This window comes from Acomys russatus, chromosome 10 (assembly GCF_903995435.1).
Source record: "Acomys russatus chromosome 10, mAcoRus1.1, whole genome shotgun sequence".
NCBI classification, from domain to species: domain Eukaryota; kingdom Metazoa; phylum Chordata; class Mammalia; order Rodentia; family Muridae; genus Acomys; species Acomys russatus.
In genome coordinates, this window is record NC_067146.1 from 68,562,869 (window position 1) to 68,575,568 (window position 12,700).

General features: G+C 42.2%; 1 protein-coding gene across 2 annotated transcripts in view; it reads left to right on the plus strand.

The window, feature by feature from the left end:
- Cpvl (carboxypeptidase vitellogenic like) overlaps window positions 1-10,317 on the plus strand; it is a 99,832-nt gene extending 89,515 nt beyond the window's left edge. For both annotated transcript variants that reach the window (XM_051151601.1, XM_051151602.1), the window contains one exon: window positions 10,207-10,317. In XM_051151601.1, coding sequence (XP_051007558.1) covers window positions 10,207-10,317 — 111 coding nt within the window. The remainder of the gene's footprint in view (window positions 1-10,206) is intronic.
- Window positions 10,318-12,700: the final 2,383 nt, after the last annotated feature.

The following is a 12,700-nucleotide window of genomic DNA, read 5'->3' on the forward strand; positions in this document are numbered from 1 at the left end:
GGACTAGACTTTCGGAGCTGATGAATAGTTCAGAACAAGCCTCGACCCACTAAGGGCTGCATTGATCATTTCAGCCACAGACTACTTCCCTTCTGTGTCCCCTGTTCTGGAACACAGAGTTATGAAAGAACGAGCAGGCTTCATTATCCTGCTGCTGAGGACAGCATCCTCCCCTTTCAAAGACTGGGCTCTTGCTCTTTGTTTGGTTTCCTTGGCTTTAAAAAAAAGAGAAGTCTACACAGCTTGCTTCCCGAAAACAAAGGAAACAATAAACAATAGCCACTCCCAATTTGACTCTGAGTACTTGCCAGCAGCCTTCCTAACTCACATGGTTCTAGTTCTTTAGTGAGGACTGCTTAGCATAAAAAAAGAAGGCTTCCAAATTAAGCTGTCCAAATTGCACTTAGTTAATACTCTGGGAACTAATTTATTGTATGATTTAAAAATATATATTGGCTAGCAGATCTGTTTATTGATGTATTACAGCTAGGCAACAATGCATAATTTTCTCTTATCTGTTGAGTGGTTTTTAATAACCTATTGAAATTTGAAAGAGAGCCATTTCATTAAATGGGAAGTGAATAAATACTGAGAGGTCTAACATTAAAGAATTGCCTACCCACAGAGAATGGGTTTTGAAAATTAATAGTATTTTGGGAACCAAGAAAAAATTGGGTTTGCTTTTTAAACAGTAACTTTTTGTTATTTGGATTCAAAGCATAAGCAACAGTCTCAGAATCAGAGTCAGAAATGCTAAACAGAGTCAGAAAACAAACAAACGATGGAGGGAGCTAACTGCCAGACTCTTTGCTGGATCAAGGAACTATGTCTCCCCACAATTTTGGGCTCAGTAATTAAATGTTTTATTTCAGGAAATGTCATCAGAAATACTCTGATGTTTGGCACATTCTCTACCCCAAATCCCTGGGACCCAGGAACGGTTGTGGATCCTGGGATCCATGTAGACTGTGCATTAATAATACAGTTAAATTCAAATACGCCGTAAGTCTGAAGTTCCCCTAAACAGCCCAGCTTTGGAGCATGCTGAGGGCTCTGCCATAGATGCAAGCAGCCAGGACGTGATGGGTCGCCTTCAAGGTGACTATTCCCAGTTATACCAGCATGCATGGGGCAAGCATGGGCAGGCAGGCAAGCAGGTAACAAGTCGTCTCATCTTTCTGCAAATATTTGAAATCTAGCCCATCTGATTTCCAGAGGCAAGGTTTCAGAGAAGTTTGGGGGCCTTATGACTTATATATCAGTGAATATTTCTAAGCATGGAGGTAGCCTTCCATCACCGTGAGAAAAATCACTGTGTGAGAACTGACTTGAAGGAGCAAAGGTCATTTGAGCACCCTCACAGTGGTCCTGGAATGGGGCCATCATGGCAGGAGTACTTGGTGAAGCAAAGCGATTTACCTCATGGTGGCCAGAAAGCAAAAGAAAAGGAAGAGGACAGAGTCCACCAGCCCTTTGAAGACAACAGCTCCAGTTACGTTTCCTCCCACTAAGACCTCAAGAGCAACGGCTCTCAGCCTTCCTAATGCTGAGACCCTGAAATACAGTTCCTCGTGTTATGGTGACCCCCGCCCCTGGCATAAAATTATTCCTGTTGCTACTTCACAACCTTAATTTTCCTACTGTTATAAATTGTAATGTAAATATTTTTGTAAATAGAAGTTCACTAACCAGGTCAGGACCAACAGGTTGAGAAACATGGTCTTAAAGACTCTACCATCTATCTCCTAGTAGTGCTGAGGACCAGGGACCAAACCTTCCACACACGGGCGGCTGGGGAATGTTTCATATCCAAACCGTGGCACTTGAGTTTACCTTGAAAGAGAAGAGGCATGACAAAATGTCCCGTTTGTCCGGGAAAGACAAAAATGTAAGAGAACCATTGTCTGAGGGTAAATCCAAGCCTTCGTTTGCACTGTCAGGCTCCGCGGTGTCACCTCCACCTCAGCTAATTTCATGCCACTGACTTTATGATGCTAAGACTAGAGCTGGGGGAAGAACTGTCCAAACCACTCTTCTGATTCGGTAGAAAAGGCCCAGCACAGCCCTGAGGGAACCACCCATCTTGCCTGGGTGGGTTGGCTCATGGTGCATGCTATCCAGCATATGATAAGCCATCCCCACTGGTAGAGGGCACAGAGTTCTTGGCCTCTGCCTTCTCTTCCCCAAGCCTGACACAAAAGAAACATGTAGATCCTGAAATAAGACATGAGATAGGAGTAAATAGTGAGCTGAATTGTGCTTTCTCCCCTCCTGCGGGTATCAATGGCAGAAACTGGATTCAGATTGGCCAAATGAGTGGGAATGTCCAACGACTTTTTAATCGCATCAAATGCCATGTTGTAAAGTGAGTCCCTAAAAGGGGGGAAAGGCAGAACGAGTCCCTTCCAAGTCTTTCCTGCTTGTCATTTGCGTGTAGAGCAACAAAGGGGTCGGCACTACCTGAGGGGAGAAGGGGAGATGGGATGGAGAGAAAGAATGGGATGAATGATGGCATTGGCAAGAGGAAGGGGTAAACTCCCCAAGCTGAGCCTTCTGATGGAGGTTCGAGCTCATGAGCAAGCTGCGCCCTGCTCTTATTTGGATTGTCCCAAGGGCAAGAGGGATCCTTCAAATGGGAATCGAAATACCTTTGAAGATTAATAGTTTCACTCCTGATGAGTGACTCTTAATTCTTTTTTTTTTTTTCTGCATAAGTGCGTTAATGATGATGTATGTTATACTGCTACAAATTCTGATCTTACTCCAGCAGTTGAAGGGAAAATATCCATTTGACCATAAAAACTCAGACAGTAATGCTGTGGCCAGTCTAGTGCTTACCATTTTTCTCTGTCAGCAAATATAGTCAAAGTAATGTGTGTTTGTAGACAGAGGACCAGGTATTGTTTTATAAGCATTGTATCTTTGAATCTTTGTTTGTTTCATGCTTTTTAAAACATTTTTCCTTTCATTGAAAGTAGATTATTTTCTCACATACTACATCCTGATTACGGTTTCCCCTTCCTTTACTCCTCCCAGTTCCTCCCCACCTCCCCTCCCGTCCAGATCCACCCTTTCAGTCTCTCCCTAGGAAATTAACAGGATTCTAAGGGATAATGGTCAGATATAATATACAACATACATCAATACTACAGTAATGTCACATCCAATTTGGATAAAACAAACAGAAAAGAGCCAAGAAAAGGCACAAGAAACAGAGACCCACTCATTCTCACACTCAGGAATCCCATAAAAGCATTACACTTGAAGGCATTTTACACATACATACACACACTCACACACACACACACACACACACACACACACACACACACACAGGACCTATAGGGTAAAGAGAGAGAGAGAAGGAAAACAATATATAAATAACATAAAATAAAAGCAATAAGTTAAAATTTAAGAAAAAGAAAAGAAAAACTCCTTACATGATATTGTGATACAGGAACCTCCATGGATACCACAGAGTTTCTTGTCTTGCTAGCGTGACCAGGCGTCCCAGATAGTCTGACATCACTTTTACATTTAAGATTGATATTCTTTATCAAATCCCTCAATCCTGAAAAAAGTGGGACATCTGGTGACCTTAAGTCTTATCTCCATTCTACAACTGAGAAAACAGGCCAGGAAGTCACCAAGGATATACCAACCTGGCCTCAAACCCAGATTTTCCCAGCTCTGAGGTGATGCTCTGCAGTGTCCTTCCACACGTCCTGTTAGCTTCCAGCTGACACTGTGTCCAGAGAGAAAGCAATGCTGATTTTAATGCTCATCACAACCGTGCTAGAGTGAACAGAGTCTTATATGATAATAGAGGAAATAAAAACTGAAATGACTGTTAAGCGCATCCACAGTACATTGCTGACCTGGTGTGATAATGGCTAAGAGACCTGATTAGAGGGCCTTTGCCCCTCACCTGAGCGTCTGGGATATCTGAAAAGGAGTCTGCTTCTTGACTGTAAGCTTTTGTCCACCTTAACATCGCGAGCGTTGCTCCTCATCTCACACGTGATGGCTCTCCCACATTCTCTTTGCATCCTTTTGTCCTATCTATTATTTCAGGGCCATCATGTCCCCCATTATAATTTGCTAATACATATGCTTTTGTTATCTATTCACTTACTATTTACCTAGGAGTTATGGCACAGACATCCTAATTTAAGAAATATACCTGAATTGGTATATTTGCCACCTTCCAAATCCACAAGGATACCTTTAACTATTTTCACTCACTTTACACCTTTGTGCAAATGGAATTTATTGTCACTCTTATTACTAATCATTATTTTTGTTCATCATTTTAGAGACCATTTTTCTTCTATTTGATGAACAATCTTTAACTTTTCTGTTGACTGAAGTTTTTTTTTTTTTAGTTTCTTATTTCCTTGAAAATGTCTAAAAGACGTCTTTGTGTGTAGAGAGGAGCTAGGTTAGCAATTCTTTCAGAACTTAAAAAGACAACAACAATAACAACAACAACAACAACAATTTTTCATCCATCCTCCAGTTTTCATCATTTCTATAATTAACTCTTCTTCTTTTCCTTTGAAAATATATTTTTACTTTTAAAAACTATGTTTTGTTTTAGTGTGTGCATGTGTTTGCCCAAGTGTATGTACGTGTACCATGTGTGTGCCTGAGGACATCAGCAAAAAGAATCAGCTCCCCTGGAGCTGGAGTTCCAGGCGGTTGTGTGCTGCTCTGTAGGCACTGGGAACCAAACCTTGGTCCTCTGCAGGAGCATTCAGTTTCTGTAGTCAGCGTTTGCTGCTTTGTGGGTTCCTTACTCTCTTCCACGCTTCCAACCCTGCAACACCAGGAAGGAGAGAAAAAAAGGATAGAGAGGAAAGGAGGCCTTGTTATCCTTAAACTACTTCCTGCTAATTAGGGGTGTTGAGTTCCTTGGGACAAGTTTGATCTTTGCCATCAGGATATTCAATTTCTTCTTCTTTCTTTGCGGGTAACCACTTGACAAATCACCGCAAGCCCTCAACAACAGCAACCACAGCGATGGCAGCCAGCAGGAAGAGCAGCTGCCACCACGACCCCTCTCAGGGCCCTAGCACTTATTCCTCAGAATTTCAAACATCATATACTTGCAGATACTATATGCAGCTGGCAAAATCACACCCATGCTGGAGCACGAGGCAAATCACAGTCAGCTGCTGTGGACAATCTGATGCAGCCTCATAATCCCCATGCCTGGGACTGAAACAAAGACGTATCCCCATAACATTTCTGGTGTTTTTAAAGACACCAAAAGTTCTCCTACGTGTTTCAACACTGTACTGTTAGGTGCTGAGATGTCACTCTCCGTGTATTTATCCTATTTAGGGTAGTTGAGCTTCCCCAAAACTGGGAACAGGTAGCTTTTATCCAGCCTTTATCAAGTCTGGATAATTATTATTAATCAGTATCTCTAAATATACCTATCCCTATCCCTTGAGTTTTATTCTCTAAGTCCAGCCAAGACTAATCTGGAGTCTCCTGGCCTTCTTTATCCTATATACGCTATGCTGTCCTTCACCGTTCTTCAGTCTGGATGTTGTGGACTAACCTATAAACAGGAACTCCTGTTTCTCATGTGTCTTCCCTCTACTATGTCTAATCTACTATAATGCCTCCTGCTAAGTTCTCAGTTCCAGTTACCAATGGGTAGCAATCTTTTTATTAAGATTAATTTTTATCGCATGCTTATACACACACGTATATAGGTATGCACTGCACATATCGTATGGATGTGTTTGTTTGCGTGTTTAAAATGTGATCCTTGTGTGAGCATGCCACCTATGAAGGCCAGAAGAGTGTATCATGACTTTATTCAGTTCAGGGGTGAGAGGATTTCAGTGCAACTCACTGCTGGACACTGAGGCTTTCTCACCGCTGGCTCTTCTTCCCTCTGCAGACACTCATGAGACTAACAGAAAGGCTGCTGTTTCCCAGTGCCAAGCCCCCATTTTCTTTTCTTTGCAGGTTTTCTTTGGGTTTTGCTCATCCTCATACCCCTAAGACCATAAGGTCTTTTCTCTTATACCCTGCAACTGACATGACCCATACCAAAGCACGATCTGGATTTTTCCAGGAACACACAATACTGCCGATGGCTACGCTTGGCACCTAGAAGCCACTTAATTTCCCCCTCCTGTTCCGAGGTGGTATTTGATAGGAAACCCCAAGGATGCCTCCTCCTGTGTGTTGCTGAAGCTGCCGCTGATTGATGGGTGCTCTGGTTTTCTTGGACAGCCCTTGCCTCATTCATAGTCACAGGTGCCTGTTGATGACGCATGGCTTGCTTCTGACTCTTGTTTTCAGTTACCTTTTCTTTTCAATGTGTCTCTTTCTGATATTTATCTTATTTTTGACCTGTAATTGCTATCTGACAGCTAAGGTGTGCAATGAAAATAGTAAAAAGAACTAAGGCTAAATTGGAAAGCTTAACGAGCTTGTGTGTCAGTTTGTGTGGACACTGGGCTCCTCAAACCCCTCCTACCTTTTGTATCTCCCATGGGCCCCTTTTCCAATGTCTTGAAGAGCAGTGCCTTCCTTTGCAATCTGCTCAAGTCAGAAGCCTCAAGTCAGGGCAGTAGTGGAGGATGCTGGTAAATTGGCCTTTATACCTCCTGATCCAGCCCTGATTTCATTGGTTCCCCTCCCTTTCCGAAGCCTCCTTATGAGATGACAGGCACTTTTTATAGTGTAAATGAGCATGGTATTTCCTCATTACAACTTCTAAGTTCTGCCCAGGACAGGCAGATCCACAGAGGCCTGTAGTTGAGTAGGTTGCCAGAGACTAGAGGAATGAAGACTAGGCAGCCGGAGGATCAGCTGTAGTTTCCTTTCGGACAATGAAGAGATTCCACAACTACCTCGTGATGATAGAGACGCACTAAATGAGACCTGGATTATATGCCTTAAAATGATTAAAGATATATAATTTTATGTTAAATGTATTTTACTGCACCTAAAAATGAAGCCTAAAACACCTCATCTATTCATCAGAGCCGTTTGCCAGTTCATCTCCCACCACCCCCACTGCCCCATCTCACTCTAGTCCTTAGTGAGTGGGGCTGCATATGGAAGTTGTAAAGGCTTGGTTTTCCTGAACATACAGGAAGAGACTCTGCTATTGGCAGTGTCTCCCTGTGTCCCTGCACCCCTGCCGGCCCACCCTTGTCAGTCTAGGAATCTTTTCCCCAGAGACCCTAGAGAAGTCTGCTTTGACATGGCAACATCACAAACCTGTTGTGAATTCCCTGCTTTCTCGCAGCCGAAAAAGCACCAACTAGGAAGGCTTTGCTGCTAGGGCCACAGCCCTAGATACAGGGAGAATTGAACCATGTACTAAAAATGAAATTGGAGTGCTGGTTTAACTATTTCCATAACCCTTTTAAAATTCATGGCACATGTATGATTGCCCCCTCCCCCAACATCTGGAACACATGAGCTTAGAAGCTCCTCAAATACATCTTCTCTGAGAATGAGGCTATTTCCGTCTGGGGAGCCTTGAGATTTATCTTGTCACATTTCCATACATAATTACAACCCGACCACATTTTGTCACACACCTCTGAGAGCTGCTGAGTGGCTTGCATCCTTGATTTATGAGTGGTGAGACTTCGCTATAAAAAACTGGGGGTAGGGGAATAATGAATTATTTTTCAGCACTTGTAAACTTGTTTTTGAGGTTGACACTGGCAAACCTCTGTAGGTGGAGCCACTTGGGAACTTGGAATCCTGTCAAATGACCTTGTATCTGTGGAAACCTTATGTTCCAGTGTTAAGGACACTGAGTTGCATGATGTTGGCTCATTACATACGGTAGCTCACATGTAGACCACGGGGAGACTCATCACATGATCATGTCCAACTACCTTGTGCTCCCCACCACTGAGTGATCAAGAAGAAGGTGTCTAGCCTCAAGGATGATGGATTCATACGAGACCAGATGCTCAGGGAGGAAGCGGACATTGCACTTCATTCTCTCTTGGTGTCAATAGAAAACGCCCAGCTTTGCTGGAGAGCAGATGACAGCAGGTAGTCCTTGGACGGGCAGCACCAGCCACGCTTTGAAATGACTAGTGATGTAGATTCTCAAGACCCTCCGTGGATGCTCAGAAAGGGAAAACCCAAATATTTTTATACACATCCAGGTATGGAAACCACTCTTGGTACAACTCCTTTGAACTGCTGGTATGGCTATAAGAACACTGAGTGTTCCTGGGTAATCAAAGTAAAGCAGATATTTTGATTCTAGAAGCTTTAAACAATTAATTTACTTCTTTGTTTGTGTATGTTTATGTGTCTTTCTGTCTGAGTGGGGGCACACAGGGTAATCAGGAGAAGGGATCGGTGTCCTTTTTCCCTCTCTGGACTGGCATGCTATGTCTCTGCTAGGATCTTTTCTCCATCCTTCATAATTGCACAGCCTGCCCACTTAACTGTTGAGCCATCTCTCCGGTACCAATTCTAGAGCTCTGATAGATTGTTATTGGACAAGTAATGTTAATGACACATCAATGTTTTACTTGCTTTGTGACACGTGGGAGTGAACCCAAGACCTCTACATGAGTAACATTTACTGTATATTCAGGCATCTGAGCTAAGTGTTCCATATACAGTATTTCAGTGAGTCCCCAACACAACTCATAATGACCCAAAAAGGAAGTATTTCTCTCCCAGTTGTGTGGTCAAACAATGGTGCTTGTGTTGTTGGGAAAGTGTCAGAAGAAAACCTGCCCATTCCAATAGGCACAGGCAATTTAACCCTATACTAAACAGTCTTGAAGCAAACATTTCTTAAATGATCAGGGGTTCTAGATGCAGAGCTGGACAGGGTGTGACTCCAAGATTAAAGGCAGACATGATATCAAATCAGAGAGGCCAAGCTTTTCATTCTATTTGAGCCATATATCAGATGGTCCGGGTACCAGCAAACAGTCAGTGCTTCAGCCTCCAAGTGCTATAAAATAACCTCAGCAGTTACCTTAGCCCAGGCCCATGGTAACATCAGCAGACTCATAGAACCAAGAAAGCAATGCCCAGCTGCATATACTCCAAAAGGAGTGATTTTTTTTTTTTAAGCCAAATGAAGTGAGAGGATTTCAGAGATTTCCCCAGACGTCTGCCCTCCTTGCCTTTGTCATCTACAGGGTCCCCTGACGCCCTGACAGCTCCATCCCTAGCTATGACTGCGGGCAGAAGAAGACGCCCATTCTCCTTTTAATGGGCAACAAGGGAAGAGCCCAGAGTTAGTTTATCCCGACACACTCTGGACTCTGGGTTAATGGTCTTATGCTGAGGAGTTTAGGAGAAATGTACTAATGTCTCCATTTTATTTTGAAATGTGGCAGAAGATAAAGTGGGTTATTGCATGGAGAGGCAGGCAGATAAAATCAGGCGTGGGAGATAGCAAAGAGAGCAGGTATTAACACGAATGAGAGCCTGGATGTGAGTTCAGGAGTCTTTTTGAAAATTTGGCACGTATTTGAACTTTTTATAATGTGATATCAGAAAAATAAGGATGTTCTAATTCCATGAGTGCTTAAAATAATCTTTTTAGACATCAAGGGTTTCTGTATGTTATTTTAATTAATTAATTAATTAATATAAAATGTTCCTTTTATTACTGTTAAAAACTAAGTGGGGGAGAACCTCTCAATGTGAGGGCCAATTGCGCTGGCTAATTAAAAGACAGAGTAGGCCCTTTTCAGCTGCGGCCTAAACTAGATGGGTAACTGTTCTACCTCCAGGTGCTGACTAGGTAAAACTTGGAGTACAGTAGTTGCTCTCAACCAGGGGCTCAGGGGCAGAAAGTCACCCCAAAGTGGGAAAGAGAAGCCATTTTCCAAACGATGCAGGCTGCTGTAAAATCTAAGAACTGTAGCAGAAAAAGCTTTCTGAACTCCAAGGTAACTATTGCTATCAGTATGAGAGCATGGTGACTCCAAGGCTTGTGGAAGGAAGTTTTCTACTGATTTCTGTTTGCTATTCGGGGGACAGAACTCGGAGATTTGTGCCTGATCGGCAAGGGTTCTACCACTACCACTGAGCTACATAGCAAACTCATTCTGATTTCATGTGTGTGTGTGTGTGTGTGTGTGTGTGTGTGTGTGTGTGTGTGTGTGTATTAAATAGTGTTTAATCTGAGTTCATACTTTTCATGTATTAATAATATTTATTTCTTTGTTCTCCAAGGTAATTGTCCGAGGTGGAGGACACATTGTGCCCTATGACCAGCCGCTGAGAACTTTTGATATGATAAATCGATTTATCTACGACAGAGGATGGGAACCTTACAACTCATAAACTACTTTCCTGAAACAGGAGTTTTCATCACGAAATATTTAAAAAAAAAAAAAAAAAGATATCATGTAAATAACAAATGTACCTTTTTATATTTTCAGAGTACTTGTTATCAATAAAAGTTTCCCTGAAACACATGACCTATTGAGTGAAGGTTATGGTTCATTATCACACCTAAATGAGAAATGCATGTCTTGATTTAGGGGTTGGAAAGGATGGATTCTGAGGCACTGATGGAATATCTAATCCTTTCCAGGGCAGAAAGTGCAACAAATTAATAGACTCATAACATCATCTGGTTCTGTAAATAATAAAAGCTTATCTTGTGACACATCTGTACTAGTCACTCTGTACTGGTCTGACTAAAATACTTGGAATCCAGAAACAACTAAGAGGGAAGATTAATTGATTGGTGCCTTCAGCCCATCTCAGCAGGAAAGGCACAGCAGGGACTCATCCCACAACAGCAGGAGTGTGTACGGAGGCTGTTCACATAGTTATATCTACAGAATTCACCCCTGGATCCTCCCAGCTGGGCCACACACCTCGGGTTCCACAGCCTGGGAAGTGACTGTTCACAGCATGAGCCTGTGGGGATGCTCCAGAGTCTAACTGTACCAGCCTCTGAGGATGCTGATGCACATGACAGGGGAAACAGCTGAGCAGTTGATCCCAAAGGGAAGGACGCAGGCAAAGCCGTCTCTGGAAGGGATTTTGAACACACAAAGTGTTCACATATAAGGCACCTTGTAATTCTCCGAAACAGAAACCTTCCTTGTAGAAGAATCATTCCTGTGAGGCGGGGGAGCTGATGCAGGGAGCAAACTAGGTTCTGCCTTTTCTCTTTTGGAGATTGTTGGTTTGATTGAGTTGTTCACACTCAGCAATCAGCCTGCAGGCCACATCAGATGAGTCATTTTAAGTCTAAGTTTTAAATTCTCTGCTCCCTGTAATTAAATAAAGAGTAACCTAATTGTATGTGACTGTTGGAATTAAAATTTGAGCTAATGTGGCAACAAAATATAGATATTTGGGGATATACATTCATTAGCGTTCTTTGACTAAACTATCACATCCAGGCATATTTTCCTTTGGACACACATGTCTCTGAAATTCTACAGCGCATTTGGTGGTTTTTGTTTTTGTTTTTGTTTTGGCATGTATTACTCAGGTATGATTTGGCTCACTGGAGAATTTATTTTTTTCTTTTATTGAAAATAGATTTTTGTCTTACATAATATATTCTCATATAAGTTTCCCCTCCCTCTACTCCTTACAACCCCTGCTCCCGTCTGGATCCGCCCCCTTCTGTCTCTTACCAGAAAACAAACAGGCTTCTAACAATTAATAGTAAAATAAAATATAATACAATATGATAAACAAAAACTAAAATATTGGAGTAGGATAAAATGAATAGAAAGAATAGAGTCCAAGAAACAGATATAGGTGAAGAGACCTATTTGTTTGCACACTTAGAAAGCCCCTAAAAACACTAAACTGGAAGCCATAATATATACACAAAGGACCTGTAGGGTAAAAAGAGAGAAGAAATGACAAGTCACAAGAACGTCAATCTATAATCATAGTGTAAGATGACTATAGCTCTGCCACAAAATCAGTTTTAAAGAAACATTTCTTGCAGCCTGAAGCACTCTGCTTTTGATGGGGAAGAGGCAAATGGGTTATCTGTGTCACCTTTTACCTTGTGACAGCATCTCTGTTGGCCAGTGGCCAATGACAGTGGACTACCTCACATGTATTCTGTTCAAAGGAGGCATAGCTTTGCCTTGCAAAGTAGAGTGATGTGGCCAGTGACGTGGCCACAATTAGTGAGCTGGCGTCTTTTTTCAAGACTTGAATCTATAACAGAAGAATTTAAAAACAGATGTTTGGAAATGTTTCCGTCTTGCTCTAAGCACACTACCAAAACAAAAGTGAAACTATCCTTAAAATAGTTTTAACAAAATCTTTGCATGAGACAGGTGAGATGGAGAAGGCCTTTGACTGCTTAGTGCGGTTCTTCTAGTGAGGACTGCCTTCCAGCAGGAGCCACGCAGCTCCGTAAAGTGGCTTTTTCAATTGCCATGGACTTTAAAGCCAAGCTGTAAAATAGACTAAAAGCACAACTAACTAGATGTGCACTTGCCATGTTACAAAAGCTGACCCAAGATTCCCCCAATGATAAAGCATAGTCCCACACCAATCCTATTAAAGGTATCAACAGTGACATTCCAGAGTGCGAACATTTTTTACATTAAAAACCAAACACATTCTATAGAAATTAGATATTTTATATATACATTTGTGTTTGTGAGGAAGTGCACATGTGTGTGTGTGTGTTTGTGTGTTGGGGGAGTCTGAGCACATCTCTGCTTGTATGGTGCAC